General features: G+C 40.7%; 1 protein-coding gene across 11 annotated transcripts in view; it reads left to right on the top strand.

Moving 5' to 3' along the window:
- Positions 1 to 18,049, top strand: part of myh10 (myosin, heavy chain 10, non-muscle) — a 64,689-nt gene extending 46,640 nt beyond the window's left edge. For 8 of the 11 annotated variants that reach the window (XM_030136736.1, XM_030136667.1, XM_030136686.1 and 5 more), the window contains 23 exons: positions 53 to 161; positions 425 to 556; positions 740 to 946; positions 1,066 to 1,203; positions 1,311 to 1,434; positions 1,914 to 2,085; positions 5,125 to 5,337; positions 5,571 to 5,715; positions 6,593 to 6,799; positions 6,963 to 7,067; positions 8,200 to 8,352; positions 8,692 to 8,940; positions 9,039 to 9,251; positions 9,453 to 9,665; positions 9,895 to 10,056; positions 11,182 to 11,310; positions 11,425 to 11,513; positions 11,641 to 11,764; positions 11,922 to 12,011; positions 13,472 to 13,590; positions 15,194 to 15,302; positions 15,406 to 15,578; positions 16,722 to 18,049. In XM_030136736.1, coding sequence (XP_029992596.1) covers positions 53 to 161; positions 425 to 556; positions 740 to 946; positions 1,066 to 1,203; positions 1,311 to 1,434; positions 1,914 to 2,085; positions 5,125 to 5,337; positions 5,571 to 5,715; positions 6,593 to 6,799; positions 6,963 to 7,067; positions 8,200 to 8,352; positions 8,692 to 8,940; positions 9,039 to 9,251; positions 9,453 to 9,665; positions 9,895 to 10,056; positions 11,182 to 11,310; positions 11,425 to 11,513; positions 11,641 to 11,764; positions 11,922 to 12,011; positions 13,472 to 13,590; positions 15,194 to 15,302; positions 15,406 to 15,578; positions 16,722 to 16,872 — 3,526 coding nt within the window. In that variant the 3' untranslated portion in view covers positions 16,873 to 18,049. The remainder of the gene's footprint in view (positions 1 to 52; positions 162 to 424; positions 557 to 739; positions 947 to 1,065; positions 1,204 to 1,310; positions 1,435 to 1,913; positions 2,086 to 5,124; positions 5,338 to 5,570; positions 5,716 to 6,592; positions 6,800 to 6,962; positions 7,068 to 8,199; positions 8,353 to 8,691; positions 8,941 to 9,038; positions 9,252 to 9,452; positions 9,666 to 9,894; positions 10,057 to 11,181; positions 11,311 to 11,424; positions 11,514 to 11,640; positions 11,765 to 11,921; positions 12,012 to 13,471; positions 13,591 to 15,193; positions 15,303 to 15,405; positions 15,579 to 16,721) is intronic. The other 3 variants (XM_030136662.1, XM_030136675.1, XM_030136693.1) reach the window with 1 other exon arrangement.
- The last annotated feature ends 560 nt before the right edge of the window (positions 18,050 to 18,609 follow it).

Consider the following 18,609-nt stretch of genomic DNA (forward strand, 5'->3'; position numbering starts at 1 on the left):
ACAAAGTATCCAAGCTCAGTTCATCACTTATTGTGCCTTTTTCTCTTTTTAGGGCTTTTGCTAAAAAGCAACAGCAGCTGAGTGCCCTGAAGGTTCTTCAGAGGAATTGTGCTGCTTATTTGAAGCTTCGCCATTGGCAGTGGTGGAGGCTCTTCACGAAGGTGAGAACCCTAAAGCCTTCTATCTCCTAGTATTTCCTAGGGTCCTATACGTGCAGAGTGATTGCAGCTGATTATCTGGATTAACTGGTTATCAATGTAGATAAAGAGGTGAAACCACAGGCTGCCATTTTTCATGTTCCTTCAAGTAGTTAGTAGTTATATTGGACCAAACCAATGTTAAGTTGACTTAGTAAATTATGCATCTGTTGTTTAATCGATCAGACGTAGACTGACTGGTTGTGATTCGACTGGTTTTCCTGCAGGTGAAGCCTCTTCTGCAGGTCACCAGGCAGGAGGAGGAGATGCAAGCCAAAGACGAGGAGCTGATAAAGGTGAAGGAGAGACAGCTCAAAGTGGAAAACGAACTAGTGGAGACTGAGAGGAAATACCAACAGGTAAGTTTCCTACTAAGGAAATATTTACAACTTACGGATATTCCAAATTGGCTCATTTGTCATTTTAACATCTCTTACTTTCATATCGTTAGTGTGTTTTTCCCTTTTGCATTAAAGATCTATACTGCAGAATGATCAGCCTTGTGCCTCAAAATAATGAATACATTTTAATGGCGTTTGCAGCTCTTAGAAGAAAAGAACATTTTAGCTGAGCAGCTTCAGGCAGAGACGGAGCTGTTTGCTGAGGCTGAAGAGATGAGAGCTCGCCTGGCCTCCAGAAAACAAGAACTAGAGGAGATCCTCCATGACTTGGAGTCCAGAGTGGAGGAGGAAGAGGAGAGGAATCAGAGCCTGCAGAATGAGAAGAAGAAAATGCAGGCACACATCCAGGTCTGTATTTTCACTGTTCTAAAGCAATTCACGGACCTGCTTCTCCTGATTGTGTTTAAAATGGTAGAAGAATTTTTGTGTTTGAGGTCTGAATAATGCTTGGTGTTGTCTCTCTGAAGGATCTGGAGGAGCAGCTGGATGAGGAGGAGGCTGCCAGACAGAAGCTGCAGTTGGATAAAGTGACTGCTGAGGCGAAGATAAAGAAGATGGAGGAAGACATCCTACTCCTGGAGGACCAAAACTCCAAGTTCCTCAAGGTGAAAATATTAGAAACAGAAACAGTTACTGAGCAAAGTAGGATTTCAAATCTATACACTGTTATTGCACCCTCCAGTCTTATCCTCATTTGGTTGTTATCTGATAGGAGAAAAAGCTGCTTGAAGACCGGATCGGTGAGATGACCTCCCAGCTGACAGAGGAGGAGGAGAAAGCAAAGAACCTCAGCAAAGTCAAGAACAAGCAGGAGATGATGATAGTTGATCTGGAGGGTAAGGCGCTTCAAGTTCCATTATGAACAAAGAAGCAGGAGAAGCAGGTGAAATAGTGATTCGGCCAAATATTCTAAATACTATATATGTATAATATAAGTACAATACATACATTCAGTTTAAAGTGTGGTCTGATGTCAGGTTAAGAAGGTTGTACTTAAATGGGCTGTCTCCCCTGAAAGAGTAAGAATAAAACACACAAACAACACAAAGGTCAGAGATGGGACATCGGTGTGCCTTGATTGTTCACTGTTCTTCACTGTTTACAACAGTACAATGAGGTAATAAATTGTGAAGCATCTAATCTGATTACCTTTAGTTGTGTCAGGCTGTTAGCAATTAGGTGTTTGTGGTTTGTCACAATCTGTGATCCTATGTCTCATGTGACCCTGTAACACATTTAACATTTTTTTGTGTCAAGTGGAACCATTAAATGCAGTTTCACATTTTGTAAATGATGTGTTTTTGCCTCGGTTTAGAACGTTTAAAGAAAGAGGAGAAAACCCGCCAGGAACTGGAGAAGGCCAAGCGTAAACTGGATGCTGAGAACACTGACCTCCAGGACCAAATCGCTGAAATCCAGGCCCAGACAGAGGAGCTGAAGGTCGGGTTAGTCAAGAAGGAGGAGGAGTTACAAACTGCTCTGGCAAGGTCAGTAAAATGATAAAAAAAAAAAAAACTTTCTGCAAACAATGAAATAGTCAAAACCAAACACAAGCCAAAGAAAATTCATATATTGTATTATATTTTAATTGGTTGTGTGTTATAATCTTGTGTTACTACTATCCCTCTTCTTGACTTGACATGGAATATGAAGACACGTTTGAACTGTCATTATTAAAAAGAAAACTTTCTTCTTTGTAAAGTGAAAGCTCTGTCTGTCATTAGGGGTGTATGTAGCCAAATGTTCAGCTCTGTCATTAGATGTATTTTGTGAAACACACCATGGGAATCGTAGTTAATGTCTGCCTTCATGTTTTTACGTAGGCCAGGCTTGTAACTGAGCCATTGTTTTAGCTGACAAATGTAACTGTGGAAAAATAATTGTGAATTTTTATTCTTTCCATCTCTAGTAAATTCTAATTGCCCTCCACTATATTGGAGTGTGTAAATATATTCATCAAACACTGTCGTGTCTTTAAAAATACACAGAGGAATGAAAGAAGTAGTGTCCTCAGCATGTGCCCTACTTTTTCCTACAATGCATCTCACTTTACAGATAAAAATAACCATTGTTCAACCCACAGCTGTCAGTGACGATGACAGATTATGATTTATCAGTGTCTCAGATCTTGATTGATCCTGCTCAGTGTTTATTATACAGACAGAAGTGAAAACCCACAGACATCAATTATCTATTCTCCATCATTATTGTTGGCGTTTCTTGTTTCAGTAGGAAATGTACAACCACGCTTGTATTCTGTCGAAGGCAGTATATCCCATTGCCATGACAACTGCACCCAGAGGAGCATCAGAGTCGATATGGAGACCTAAAATAGATTAACAACAAAACAAACATGCAATGCACTGAACAAGTCAACTCTGAATGCTTGACTTAAAGCAGCCTCATCACGTAGCCACTGTTTCCTCCTGTTTTTAGTCACCTCTGTTTGCCCTGTTTTTATGTCTGTTAGCTGTTAACACCAGCTGAGAGCTTTCATCTTTGACGCAGCCATATCTGATTACACACAAATTGATGTTGATTGATGTCCTCCATCTGTTTCTTTGCACAAGTTTTCTAAACATCAAGGAATAAAGAGTTGGGTTAAAACAAAAAAACTGTTTGCGATTTCACGGTAGCGGGGGGAAAAGCAAACAAATCCTGTTAGTTTGCTGCTATGGCTGGAAAACACCTGCTTCGTCCCACTTGGCGACCAAATATTTGCCTAAGTCTTCCTTATTCTTCATGCAATTAGGAAACTATACCAACATGTTTGGTCTCAGATGTCATTATTCTCCCAATCAAGCTCCATACAAATGAGGTCTTTGCTCTGAAGGTCATCATGGATCATTTTAATGTGATGATGTTGCTCCTTAAACCAGGCCCGTAGTCCACACTGCAGGGGTTGACGCTAAACATCTGTCTGACTGATTTCACACACACAAATCATTGGTTTAGTCACAGCTCCAGATGATTAGGCCTTAATTACACTTGATGTGCCTCATTTTGATTTCAGCAGCTCTTCTGAGAACCAATGTATTAGCTTTGTTTGTAAAATGGGAATCACCCTTAGTCTGGAGTCATTAGCGCCGTTAATCAAAGCTGTGACTGTCAGGGTGTAATTATAAAACTCAGTCATCATGACATCTGTTGTGTTTGTTGTATAAGTGTAGCAACCAGTATGTAGTTTTACTTTGTGTGTCTTCTAGCAGGAAAACAAAATCAAGATCTCATTATATTCTTCATAGAACACCCACTCACATTTGTGTGGACTGCTCTTTTCACTTGAGCACAAGACTGTTCACCACACTGCCCCCCTGTGGACACTAGTGTCCTCACTTGATATCAGCTAACAATGATTTTCTTTATGGATGATATGCATCATATTCTCTCACTTAATCATTTAGTCTTTAAAATGTCAGAAATTGTTGAAATTGAAACAAAAATAATTTATGACCTGACTGATAAGATGGAAAAATGTTTAAGAAACTGAAGCAACAAAATGTTTTTTTTTTAAATGATCTAAACTTTTGATTCCAAAATAGCAGATTCTTGAACAGTTGCAGCTGTGATGTGTATCATATTATCATAACAGTGACTGATACAGCCTCATAAAATGAACAGTGTAAAACTTAACTTTAAAAACTAACTGGGGTTGCATCTAGCCACTACTTTAATTGATCATTATTCAGTGTGACACAAAATTTCATAAAACCCCATGAAAATTCACTTGTAATTATAATTTTAAAGGAATTTTAAAGATTCTGATTGTAAAGAAACCCAGAAAATCGTAGGATGTTCTGTGTTTTGAGTATTTGAACAGTGTTCCCGCAGGGTCTTAAAAGTCTTGAATTTACAGATCTGCATTTAACACCTTAAGAAAGTCTTTAAAAGGTATTAAATTTGATATGGTAGATTTTAAGTTATGTTGCCATCAACCTGTTTGCTGTATTATGTTTAAATGTTCCTGGGAAATGTCCAAGCTGCAAAGGAAGTAACATAAGTCCTACTCAGTTCCACCCGTTCCAACCTGACAATTTATATTAAAATTAGGAACCGATTATCTCTAACTTTGCAGCCACTGGTGAGAAATGATCACAGAACATTCAGCCCAACACACGTGCAGCCGAGAAAGCTGACTTTAGGAACTTTAAGGGAGGGCTCATAAGCAAAAAGTAACCATGAGGAAGTGCAAGGTAATAATGCCTGGTTGGAGAAAAGATTATTGTCCACCTGGTTGACATGAGTGGAGGAGAACAGCTGTAAAATGGGCATTAAATTCTGTTCTAAGTAGTCTTAAAAAGGTCTTAAAAAGTCTTAAATTTGACATGCTTAAACCTGTAGGAACCTGTTGAAATAATTTTCCAGTTAAATGTTAGGTTCAAATAATCAGCTAAGAGGTTACTTAAAAATAAATGTATTTTGAGGCATTACCAGATGCACCATATTATATTGGATATGTCATTTGGTCTGCTTCATTGTTGTGTTTGTTTAGTTTGTGTTTAACTCCTGTATGCGTCTCCATCCAGGAGTGACGAGGAGACGGCCCTGAAGAACAACACCCTGAAGCAGGTTCGGGAGCTGCAGGCCCAGCTTGCTGAACTTCAGGAGGATCTGGAATCTGAGAAGATGTGTCGAAGTAAAGCTGAAAAACTGAAGAGGGACCTGAGTGAGGAGCTAGAGGCTCTGAAGACTGAGCTGGAGGACACGCTGGACACCACCGCCGCCCAGCAGGAGCTCAGGTAGTTAAAGCCAAACAGACTCACTGTGGCTCAGATGTAATTCAGCCAGGCTTATCTGAATATAACTGTTGTACTGGAGCTGTTTAGCTCTAGACCAAATTCTGGGTGAATTCACATCAGCAGGAAACTTTTGCTCTGTGTAAGAATTTAGATCAATAAATATAAGAGAAACAGGCTGATCAGTTGTTGGAGTGGTCCTGTTCTCTTAAACCTCTGTAATATTTGACCTCCAGGACCAAACGAGAACAAGAGGTGGCAGAGCTGAAGAAAGCCATCGATGAGGAGACCAAGAACCACGAGGCCCAGATCCAGGAGATGAGACAAAGGCATGGCACCGCACTGGAGGAACTGTCTGAACAGTTGGAACAGGCCAAGAGGGTGAGCAGATCCCACTTGGTTCATAGTTCATTCATAGTTTTCACACCACTCATAGTGATGCTCACCCACAGGGAAAACACGGTTTTCTTCCACTGTCAGAACAACATTTTACCAGGTTTGCCCAGACCAAATGCCAGATGGTTGTTTCTCATCAGATCTTGTCAGTTTTGCCGTGCACTGTTTGTGAATTTAATTGAGGTACTTGTGTTTTGTCTATATAGCAGTGGAAAAAAGTTTTTGGGCACCCCATGAATTTGTGATATATTTCATTGAGAGTCACTCTTAAGTCATTGAATTTTGCCAAGTATTGTTCCATTCAAGGTCAGAAGTGGATGTTTCAGCAATATACATACAATTTAGTTTTATTTTTACTAGTTAACTGTAAATAAAATATGATTTGCATTAGTTTATGTCTGTCTAATACTACTGCATCTTTTGAAATACAGATATGATTTTTCCACAAATATTGCATGATAGTATTTGACATTGTGTAAAATGTTAAAGCTGTCCAAATACCTTTTCCACTGCTGTATGTCTCATACAGATTTTACACGATATTTCTCAAATATCCCTTTTCCTGTAACCAAACGCAACCAGTTTATTTTTAAAACTGGTCGCAGAGAAGAGAAACAAGCTGTGTTTATTATAAAATGGTCTTTCTCTCCTCTCTCAGGATCTCAGTGGGGTTATGAAAATGTATCATATGAGCAGCCATTTCAGGCTATGTTTACTGAGATAAAATGTCTATTGATTGTGTAAACACAAGGCAATTCCCAAATCAGAAATCATGTCTACGTCAGTATTGTGTTGTGTTTAACATCACACAGATGTGGGTTACAATCTAATTGCACACAAATACTGTTGTTATTGTGCTCAGTTCAAAGCCAACCTAGAGAAGAACAAGCAGAGTCTGGAGAGTGACAACAAAGAGTTGGCCAGTGAGGTGAAGAGTCTCCTACAGGCCAAGACAGAGTCAGAGCACAGGAGAAAGAAACTGGAGGCACAGCTGCAGGAGTTTATGACCCGGGCCACCGAGGTCGAGATGGCCAAGGGAGAGCTGTCGGAGCGCTCACACAAACTGCAGGTAAACATCCAAACTCACCGCATGATGGAAGCACTATTGACCAGAACAAGGCAGGGACGACAACACATTTACTGACACTGTGTTCACATTTATCCAGCTCAATGAAAAGTGAATTATTTTCTCAGGTTTGGACATAATGCCATCATTCTGACTCTGTCTTTAGATGGAGCTGGACAATGTGTCAGCCTTGTTGGAAGAGGCAGAGAGGAAGGGCATCAAGCTGGCTAAGGACGTCGACAGTCTGGAAGGACAACTTCAAGACACACAAGTACGACAGACAACACCAACATCAGTACTTACATGGAGTTGTGAAATTTAACTTTAATCACTTTTTTTCTCTCATTAGCAGCAGAGCATTTGTCCAAATATGTGTTGTATATGTATGTACATGTTGTACTGAAACATCTAATATTTAAAAAAGCAGCAGATAGCAATTTACTTGTCAAGGCCACTTTCTCATTAGTTGAACTAATTAATGAAGTTCCCTCCTCTCCAGTATGAAACTGACACGTTTTGTTCAAAATCACAGGTTTTCCTGAAATGCATTACATTTAATGATTTCCCGATAACACCTCACTAATCAGGACATTTGTTTTTCTCACTGACTGTCACAATTATTACAATTATTTTAAATAATTATGATAATCGTCTCCTTTCATCTACATTAAAACAGTCTGGTCGAACTAACTAGAATAACATTTTATCATCATTACCATGTCGTTTACTATCATTTGAGTGGCACTCTTTACTGGCATTGTGTGGTTCTATCTAATTGTTCTCCTTATATGACTTCATTGTAGAACTAGAACCACAATGCTTTATTTTGATTTTGGACTTTTGGCTTTGTATACTTAGTCATGTCATATCTGTCTGATGACAAAAATAATATAATTCATTTTATATGTTTTTGAATTATATACTATGCGAAATTGTCTTCATAAAGTTTATGTGCATAGTTTATTATTAGACTTACCCATTCATCCATCTTCTTTGTGTTTATCCGTGTCGTGGGGGCAGTTCATATCAGCGGCCATGTTTTTCAGTCACTACCCACAGTTCATGACCTTAGGTGAGGGTAGGAATGTAGATCAACTGGTAAATTGAGAGATTTGCTGTTTGGCTTAGCTCATCACCACAGCAGACTGGTACAGCGCCTGCATCACTGCTGACTTATGCCAGTCTGCCTGTCGATCTCCCACTCCAGCTTCCCTCACTCGTAAACAAGACCCCGAGATACTTGGGGCAGCAACTCACCCCAAACCTGGCAATACTTTGACTTAAATTAGACTTGTTTGACAGTTATTTGTCAACTCAAATGTCAGTATTGTGACAGCACTACCCACCATACATCCATGCTTTTCTTTCATCTGATCACAGTTGTTTCTGTGGTTTGTGTGTAGGAGGTGCTCCAAGAGGAGACGCGCCAGAAGTTGAACCTGAGCAGTCGAATCCGCCAGCTGGAGGAGGATAAGAACAGCTTGCTGGAGCAGCAGGAGGAAGAGGAAGAATCACGACGCAATGTTGAGAAACAGCTGCAGACAGTCCAGGCTCAGGTATGAGGTGGACAGTTGTACATATTCACAAGCATTAATCTCTCATCTGTAATCTCTCAACAAGTAGGTCAGTGGAATATTCAGAGGCATGTAGAATGACACATGTTAATACAGCGTAAACCATTTATGTGATATAATGTGGAAAGTGCTTGATGCATATTCGAAATGCATATGCATGATTCAGAGAATATGTAAATACATTCAGAAAAAAAAACTGAAGCAGTACCACCTCTCACACACTTGTGCTATCTAATCTAAGATAGAGGTCTTAAAGATATATAAAGCTGATAATGATGGCATGAATTTTACCTCAGTATTAAATGCGTATCCTTCCTGTAGCTGAGTGAGTCGAAGAAGAAGTTGGATGAGGATTTGGGGGTGATCGAGAACCTGGAGGAAGCAAAGAGGAAACTCCAGAAAGACTTGGAGCTGTCTGGTCAGCGTCTGGAAGAGAAGGCCATGGCCATGGACAAACTAGAGAAGACCAAGAACCGACTGCAGCAGGAGCTGGATGACCTGATGGTGGACCTGGATCACCAGAGGCAGATCGCCTCCAACCTGGAGAAGAAGCAGAAGAAGTTTGACCAGGTGCAGTGGAAGGACTGTTGTATGCTATGCACAAATGTTGCTTTCAAAATGGGATTTATGTCACTGAATTGAAGGCTGTGTTTTCTTGGTCGCACTAGCTCCTAGCTGAGGAGAAGACCATCTCTGCTCGCTATGCTGAAGAACGTGACCGAGCAGAGGCTGAGGCTAGAGAGAAGGAGACCAAGGCTCTATCTATGGCCAGAGCTCTGGAGGAGGCTCTGGAGGCCAAAGAGGAGCTGGAGAGGTTTAATAAGCAGCTTCGTGCTGAGATGGAAGATCTGATGAGCTCCAAAGATGACGTGGGCAAGAATGTATGCAGTTTCTAACTTTTTTTTTCCAAAATTTTTACCCTATAAATTATTAAACTTAATGTTCATGTTGAGAACAGAAAGCCTGTCTTTTTGCAGACTTCAGAAATACATTTAATCGACAGCTAAAAATTTAACATATGCTTTGAGCAGTTTGTGTGGCTGTCACAGTATGAACTTGTTTTGTTTTGATGATGCTCACAGGTTCATGAACTAGAGAAGTCCAAGCGTACTTTGGAGCAGCAGGTGGAGGAGATGAGAACTCAGCTGGAGGAGCTGGAGGACGAGCTGCAGGCCACAGAGGACGCCAAACTACGTCTGGAGGTCAACATGCAGGCCATGAAAGCCCAGTTCGACCGAGACCTGCAGGCCAGAGACGAGCAGGGAGAGGAGAAGAAGAGGGCACTGGTCAAACAGGTAGAGTGAACACCAGATGAAGACTATAATGAACTGGACCTGTTTGGTTATGTGAGTCCTTGGTATTAGGGATGATAAAATTCCCTACAGTGTATTACTACTTTTCCTGTAATTGGCATCAGTCTCTCAGAAACCCCTGTATTTGTATCTGTATTATATGTATCTATATTTAGACATGTATCAAGTGCTGAAAGATCAGGTTTGACTTGAGGTGCCATACGTTCACCAGGTTCGTGAGATGGAGGCAGAGTTGGATGACGAGAGGAAGCAGAAGACACTGGCTGTGGCTGCAAAGAAGAAGCTGGAGATGGACTTGAACGACCTGGAGGGACAGATCGAAGCTGCCAACAAAGGCAGAGACGAGTCAATTAAACAACTCCGAAAGTTACAGGTACATCTGTTAATTTCACTAGTTTGACCAGTAAAGGCCAGTTTATACTGTACATTAACCATTTTATACCTGAGCTTTATATGAATGAAATTTTTGGCATCATCTGTTGTTTTGTGTTACATTGAAATGATTTCAACTGGAAACAAATGACCAAAGACTAAACATAAAAATGTAACAAGAACCAGACATCATTGGGTCAAAAAAAAGTATAGAGTCAGAAAACCTTAACAGGATGGATTTTCCTGTACAAAGAAAGTGAATTTTGCTTACAGATGTTTTACATTTTTTCATGACCTTTCACAGGATTAATTAAATAGCATAACGTCATAAATCTGTTGTCTAACAAATATGACTCAGATGTTTTAACAGGCTCTTACCGGTGCCGTTTGCCTCAGTTTATTGCTTTACACTCTTGTTTATTTAGGCTTTGGTGCACAGTATTCAGTCAGAAGGAGAGGAAAAAAACTAACTCACTACCTTAGAAGAGGCAAATGTTACTTTAACCCCAAATAACAGCCTCGTCTAAAAAACGAGTTGAACATATTGGTGGCAATGATCCAGTGTCTGCTGAAAATCTTTCATCTCACAATGACCAGTTTCATTGCTCTGGCCTCTTTTATAATGAGTGTGAAACATCATATTTGTTACAAACAGAGGTCAAAGTGGCCTAAATACAGTCGTGAAACAAATGGTTAGACCATCAAACATCATCAAAAACAACGGTTATGCAATCAAGTACTAACTCCTGTGTGTATCATGTGACTAAAACAGACAAAAGAAAACATGGAATCCCTAAAAGCACTGTTTTTGGCAGTACAGTGCCATAGCTATTGATGTAAGAACTGAAGTGACTTTGGTTATTATCAAGAAAACATGGAGAATGGTTAGATATCAGCTCTGAAATTAAACTCTTATGAGCTGTTTTTGTTGTTATCATTATATTTGTCCAAACAAATGTACCTTTAGTTTTGCCAGGCATTAAAGTGAACAAGAAATTGAAGAAAACAAGGGTGTTCTAATCATTTTTTGTGCAACTGTATGTTTATGTTTCTCCTTCCATTTCATCACAGGTGACATGTTAAATGTGTATTTAACTTGTTCTGCTGTGTTTTTGTGTTTGTTCAGGCCCAGATGAAGGACTACCAGAGGGAGCTGGAAGAGGCCAGAGCGTCCAGGGACGAGATCTTCACCCAATCCAAGGAAAACGAGAAGAAACTCAAGAGTCTAGAAGCTGAAATCTTACAGCTACAGGAGGTGGAGTTTTTGTGTTGAATACAATATGTTGAACAGAGATCACCGATAATGCTGGAAATTAGTCTTTTTATTCCACTCACACCAAGTGCATGTGCTCGTGTGTTGTTTGCGCAGGATCACGCGGCGTCAGAGAGAGCGCGCCGACACGCCGAACAGGAAAGGGATGAGCTGGCTGACGAGATCTCCAACAGCGCTTCTGGAAAGTCAGTGTCACTTTACAGTTTTGAACAGCAGTTTATATTAAGAACAGACTCAGTGGTGCCGCCTTCTATTGAGCAGTGCATCTGGCCAAGGATGTGACCTCAACACAAACGTCTGGTGTTATTTCAGGTCGTCTCTGCTCGATGAGAAGAGGAGGCTTGAGGCCCGTATCGCCCAACTGGAGGAGGAGCTGGAGGAGGAGCAGGGCAACATGGAGCTGCTCAACGACCGCTTTAAAAAGACCACCATGCAGGTACGCAGACGGTCATCCTCTGCGTTCACACACAAACTTCAGTATCTTTGGGGAGAGAATACAGTGAGACAAAAAGATGACAGTGAGAGTGTTAAAGGTCATGCACAGACCAGTGTGTTTCACGTATCTGTCCTCGTCTGCCATCTGTCCCCCTCAGGTCGACACTCTGAACACGGAGCTGGCCACAGAGCGAGGCACTGCGCAGAAAGCCGAGAACGCTCGACAGCAGATGGAACGACAGAACAAGGTCCAGAACAGACACAGATATCAGGGCCTTGTTTACCAAAGCATCTAAAGTCAAAGATCAGACTGTTCAGTACTGTGGGAAATGACATACTTTCCTTTGACACTAATCTTGTCATTTAAGCCCTTGGAAGAAGTTCATGTGTGCTGGATCAATTTCTTTAAGATGCTTATGGAAAGCAAGTTATAATTTAGTGATGTTAAGCAGCTGCTGTGTTGTTAAACTGAGCATCAACTGAATGGATTAATTTATGTTTTATTTTTTTTAGACATATAAAAATCACAATAAAACCACCAACAGATTATCAACAGAACAAGGAGTGGGAAGAAGTAAACACATATTTAATCCCACCCCCTTTTCCCTAAATCATGCTTTACAACATATGTGTATTATTTCATCCTCCTGGCATTACTCCAGGATCCAAATACATAGTTAATCACTTAAACAATAACCATCCCACCACAGGAAGAGGAAAAAAGAAGAAAAAGATGACAAAAACATAATAATAATAAGTACATTTTAAAAAATAACAAGCAATATTATTCTTACCATTACTTTCCTTTTTTTCTTTCACACCCAAAAAATAAATACTTAATAAACAGTGAATAAAAAACACAAAATCATATCTTTATACCTCAGTTCTGTTTAAATTGAAATATATTTGGACACCGTTTTAACTCCACATTCATACCGTTCTGTAGTTTCACTCCACAAACAACAACACAAACACTGACTGAACACTTGTTTCTTTTTGTTTGTCATTTCTAATAATATAATATCTGGTCTTTGTAACTCTTAAACAATAATAACTACAGTAATTGTTCATGACCTGCAGTTTAGCTCCATGTCTCTCAAACTATTTCAGCTCAACAAAAGAAGTGTCATCCCTCCTCTGGATCCAAAGTTACAAAATTACATGATTTATGCTTTTTGGCTTGTTTCAGTGTAGCTGTGTGCTTTACTCCATTTTTTCTGTGCTGTTGCTTTTTTTTTTTTTTTTTTTATCCTGTTGCATCTTTTACATCATTTTCATCCTGTTGTCATTTATGTCACTTTTGTGTTTTGCTTGTTTTGTCTGAGGCCTCTCCTCTACATTTTTCATGATTTTGTTAAAGTATTAACAAAGCTTTATTTTCCAGACAACACCCCTTTTCTATCTTAATTAGGAAAATTAATTCACATGTTATCTGTTTCCTATATATTGGCATGTGTTAACAGTTGGTGACCCGATTAAAACAGCTCTGTGACCCATTTGGAGAAATTGTGCTTTAACTAAATGCACAGCTCATGTAGAATTTAGACCTAATTAGTTCTATTTTACAATTGGCATTAAGATTAAAAATGGGTTTTCGGCTCCTTAAGCCTCATTATGTCCAGTGTCAGCATTTCATTACCTGTCAGAAGCATGGACTTACAGTAAATGTTAATGCAGCTGGTCCTGACAGTTGTTTTTGTAAATGCAGGAGTTGAAATCCAAGCTGGCTGACCTGGAGGGGGCCGTCAAATCCAAGTTTAAGGCGTCCATCACAGCTCTGGAGGCCAAGATCCTGCAGCTGGAGGAGCAGCTGGAACAGGAAGCCAAGTAAGTGTCTAGACTCACCTGTAAACGGTAGGCGGGTTGTTATGGGAACACAAACACACACACAAATATCAACCAGTGGAAAGTGACATTTCTATTTATTTCTATTCCCACTTATTTGTCCAGTTCAGTGCTATCTGTTTGTTTTCCTTCCAAAAAGGGTCTTTTTATGTCTACTGACTGAGTTTATTCAGGATGGTTTTGTCATGTCATCATCTAAAGGAGACCATTGTATGTGATGGAACAAGTCCATATTCTACTGTACTGTGTATGTGCAGCCAGTAACTCACCATCAGTATCCTTAGTCATATTATAAGATGCTATAAATTATTCAGCTACAAAAAAGCCAGATTAACAGGAAGTTAAACCAGAAGTTGATGAAGTTTGGTTAGAAGTTGGAAGTTTTCGTCTTGTTTCCTAAGTCGTTAGTCTGAACTGGGTTTTAAAAGTCTATGTAAACTTGTCCAGATTGACCATATTCACAGTATATAGTATGATGTTACTACTCCTCCACCTCATAATGTCTTAGAAACATCCCGAAGGAGAACGTCACAATACCTCAGCAGTTTATCTAACATGTAAGAAACACATCTATGAACACTTCTCAAAGGACATCTTTAACCATATCTGTCATTCCACTCTACATCTTCATTTTACTCTTCGCTGCCTTGTCCTTTTATAAACGTGTTTGACAGTATGGAGTAATTAGAGTATTCAGTTTATTCAGGCCTGGTTTTTCCCTCGTCCCTGTTCAGATCACTTACCACCTGCAGAAGCAATCAATCCTTATCATTGATCACCATGATGTGCTGAAGTATCCCTGTGCAGTTCAGCCTATACATTTGCTGAGAGGCTTTTTCTTGAAACATGACATCTAAACCACAGGTGTCAAACATGCGGCCCGGGGGCCAAATCCGGCCCGTCAAAGGGTCCAATCTAGCCCACGGGATGAATTTGTGAAATGCAAAAATTACACTGAAGATATTAACAATCAATGGTGTCAAAATTATTTTATTTCAGGTTCCACATACAGACACATACAGTCCAATTAGATTTGAAGTGGGTCAGAACCAGTAAAATATTATCATAATAACCTATAAATAATGACAACCCCAAATTTTTTGTTTTTTGTTGTAAAAAAAGTAAAATTACATGAAAATGTTTACATTACCAAACTATACTATTACAAAAAATGTGAATAACTTGAACAAATATGAACAAACGGAAATGTCTTAAGAAAAGTAAATGCAATTTTACCGATATTCTGCCTGTTACTAAATGTTTTATGTATTGTAATGCACATGCGTAAATGATAAACTGATAAACCGAGGCAGAATATTGTTAAAATTGCACTTGTTTTTCTTAAGACAGTTCAAGTTGTTCATGTTATTCAGATTTTTAAGGAACTTTGTAGATGTAAACCTGATCATAATATAATCTGACTTGTTTCACTGTTATTATTTTACTGGTCCGGCCCACTGGAGATCAAGTTGGGCTGAATGTGTTCCCTGAACTAAAATGAGTTGGACACCCCTGTTTTAGACGGTGGTAGAGATATTTAGTACATTCAACCACTAAGACCATGTTTTTCCTTTTAATCCTTCAGGGAGAGAACAGCAGCCAACAAAATAGTCCGTCGTACAGAGAAGAAACTGAAGGAGGTGATGATGCAGGTGGAGGATGAGCGTCGCCATGGTGACCAGTATAAGGAGCAGGTGAGTGGACCCCAACCCTGTTGCGCTTTCAGCCTTTTCGCCGGTTGCTCCATCATGTCCAACTGACCTCTGACCCCACCCTCCCACCTGCGTCTCTCCACAGATGGAGAAGGCCAACTCTCGGATGAAGCAGCTGAAGCGTCAGCTGGAGGAGGCGGAGGAGGAGGCCAGCAGGGCCAACGCCTCCCGCAGGAAGCTGCAGAGGGAGCTGGACGATGCCACGGAGGCCAGCGAGGGCCTCACCCGTGAGGTCAACTCCCTCAAGAACCGCCTCAGGTACCAGGATGTCAGAGTATGACCTCCTCACACAGATGTCTGGGATTCAGAGAAAAGACTTTGTAGAAACACACGGTGAAGTGACAAACAGAGCAGGATCCCACAGGAGACAGGAAGTAGAAAAAAAAGAAAGAAAACCATATTCATGAGTGTATCAGTAGTAGTGTGTATTAGTTTGTCATTTGGTGTAGACCAGAAATCAGTAAAACTAATGTTGACATAATGATCTAAACATAAAGTTGGAATGGTAAAGTGGACGGTACACACTGTACTGTGTACTACACAGTACCGCTGAAGTAGCACTGTCTGAAAATGAACATAGTGTATACAGTATAGGTAGGTACTGAACTCTGGTACTTTTACAGCACTAAACATGTCTAGAGTACCCAACAAACAAACCAACAGAATATACCATGAATTTTCCTCTTTTCAGTTTGATCATTTGTAACCAAAAAATATTTGAACTGAATGAGCCTCCAGAGCATAAAATCAGGACTTTTTTATGTGCTTTTGCTTCCACTTTTGGATGAGTATCACTTAGATTTTATTGGTACTGCTCATAAATCTGGGGCTTTTACAGTATTTTTTATCGTTTGTTTTTTAGTCACAGACAGTGTTAGAGGTGGTGAGAAAAATTTGCCGAAAAGAAAAAAACTACACTATTTTTTCTAGATTGTTGTTCTTTCTCCAGAACCATGAGGATAATGTCTGAGTTTGTTGGTACTCCGGTCTTTAATAATCTGGATCCAGGGCTCGTTTAGTACCCATCCGTACTTTTACAGTAGGCGCTTTTCCACCACTGGAACTTTGACTTTACCTGGGATTTGAAAAACCTAATAGTATTTCACTGAATACAGCCAGTGTGGTAGCAGTGGTACACATGCACTTGTGTGTTTTACAAAGGTTTCCACTTGATCTTTCAGATCTATTAATGTCAGTGAGTAGATTTTACCGTCATGTCTGTTTGATAAAAATGGAGCTAGAGGTGATGAGTTAAACACAGAGACTGGAAGTGGAAAGCCTGGATCCACCAAATGTGTGCGATTCAATAATGTTCCCAGACGCAGTGTGTGATCAACCATCTAACAACATTCTGTGATACTCGACTAAACGTCCTGATTCTGTTGTTGTTTTTCCATCCAGGCGTGGAGGTCCCGTCAGCAGCTTCTCCTCCTCCGGACGCTCAGGCCGACGCAACCTCAACCTGGACGGAGCGTCTGTGGACATGTCAGATGACGACGCAGACAGCCGCGCCAGTGACTTCAACGAGACACAATCCTCCAACGTGGAGTAAATGCAGGCCCACCCCCTGTCAGTCCTGGCTTTTCCCTCCTCCTCCTCCTGCTGATTCACCTCCTTCCATCTGTGACCTGGTGCCCCCCCCCCCACCCCACCCCCAGCGTCTGCTTCATCTCATCCCACTGACCAGACTGAAGATCGGAGCGGCGAGCTGTGTTGCCTCTGCCCCTTTTTGTATCCGTTAACACTGCAGGGAAACTCCAACACCCTCCTCTTAACGCAGGCTCCGCCCCCGAAGAGTCGCAGGGGCAAACGGACAAATCTGCCTTACTCTGTTCTCTTCTGGCACGCTGCTAGCCCCGCCTCCTCTGTCAGCCATGCGTCACCGCTCTAACACAACGCTTCCCTTCCATCAGGCGTGAAGTTATTGGCTCAGCTTCTTGAGAAAGTACGCGTAGGTACAAAGTGCTTTTTATACATATGAAACTCAAGTATGTAACGTATGTGAACGCACTCCATACTGGAAATGCAGGACTACAAGGAAAAGTGTTTTTTTCTTTTATAGTGTTGTTTTCAGTGTTCTGTTCATACATTGTGTAAAAGCCATCTCACCCTCCACTGTTCATCTCTAAAACACAAAACCACGGTGACTGTGGCCTTCGTCGGCTGCTTCTGGAGTATCCTCCAGACATGACGACGCTTACAGGAACAGCCAACGTGTCGGGACGCGCAATACGATAAAACGGACTGGAACGAAAAGTGTTTTACTGTGAAAAACAAAAAAGAAGCTTCATCTCAACATTTAGCAGAAGAATGTCTAGCCGGGGTTGTAACTGGGAATGTCACAGCGTTAACCCTTTTTGTATCGTTGACCACTTTGAACACTAGTGTTCTGTTATTTTTAATGATGTGAATCAGTAGATGCTAAGAATGACGCACAGTTGCTGGAAAAATGCACAGAACTACACAGATGTGGAGTTTGAACGTGGAAGGAAAGAGGTGGTACACGCTCCACTGACTCTAATGTGACACTAAATGGATAAAGTTTAGGTAAAAATCTGTAGATTTGAAGAATTAGACAAAGAGGGAGATGAAAGTAGTCATCTTCTCACCATATTTCAGTGTTTCTGCTCAGCCTCGGTTCGGTTCTCTTACGTATTACCACCACATTTACGTCATAATGCTGAAAAGACTCTAAACCACGTGTTGAAATATTTTGTTTGTGGCACAGTTAAAAAAATGCACACTTAACATGTCGCTATTGTTTAACGTCTATTTGATTACACTGTAAACTGATCAAATCCACATCACGGGAGTGTGTTTGGATTTCCCCACGGCGCCTCTGTGACGTGAATGCATCAGTAATACATGAGAGAAACCCCCGGGCGCACTGTGCCATGATTTTCCACTTTTTGGGTGACCCGCTGACCCGACCGAGCACTTAGAATCCGCAGGTCGTCTGAAAACGCTCTTCTTGTTTGACCCTTCGTCGCCTCAACGCGTCAGCTCACGTATAAAACCCCGTGTTAGTAGTTTTATTTCCAGCTTCTTCCTCTCCTCTGGATCCACGGGTTAGAATGGACGTCTTCGCCGCCTCCTCCAGTGTTAACACTTAACAGTATGTTTCTTTAAAGTGCCTTAGACACTAAATAAGAACATAAGCAGGCGAGGATTTCATAACATGTGACAACAAAACACACTGATGAGATAAAACAAACAGGTACTCGGTGCGGAATCTTTTTTTTTTGCTGTGCTTCATATCATATCTGCCGTGTACCTCTGTTGTTCATAA

The sequence above is a fragment of the Sphaeramia orbicularis genome, chromosome 1 (genome assembly GCF_902148855.1).
Source record: "Sphaeramia orbicularis chromosome 1, fSphaOr1.1, whole genome shotgun sequence".
In the NCBI taxonomy this organism is placed as follows: domain Eukaryota; kingdom Metazoa; phylum Chordata; class Actinopteri; order Kurtiformes; family Apogonidae; genus Sphaeramia; species Sphaeramia orbicularis.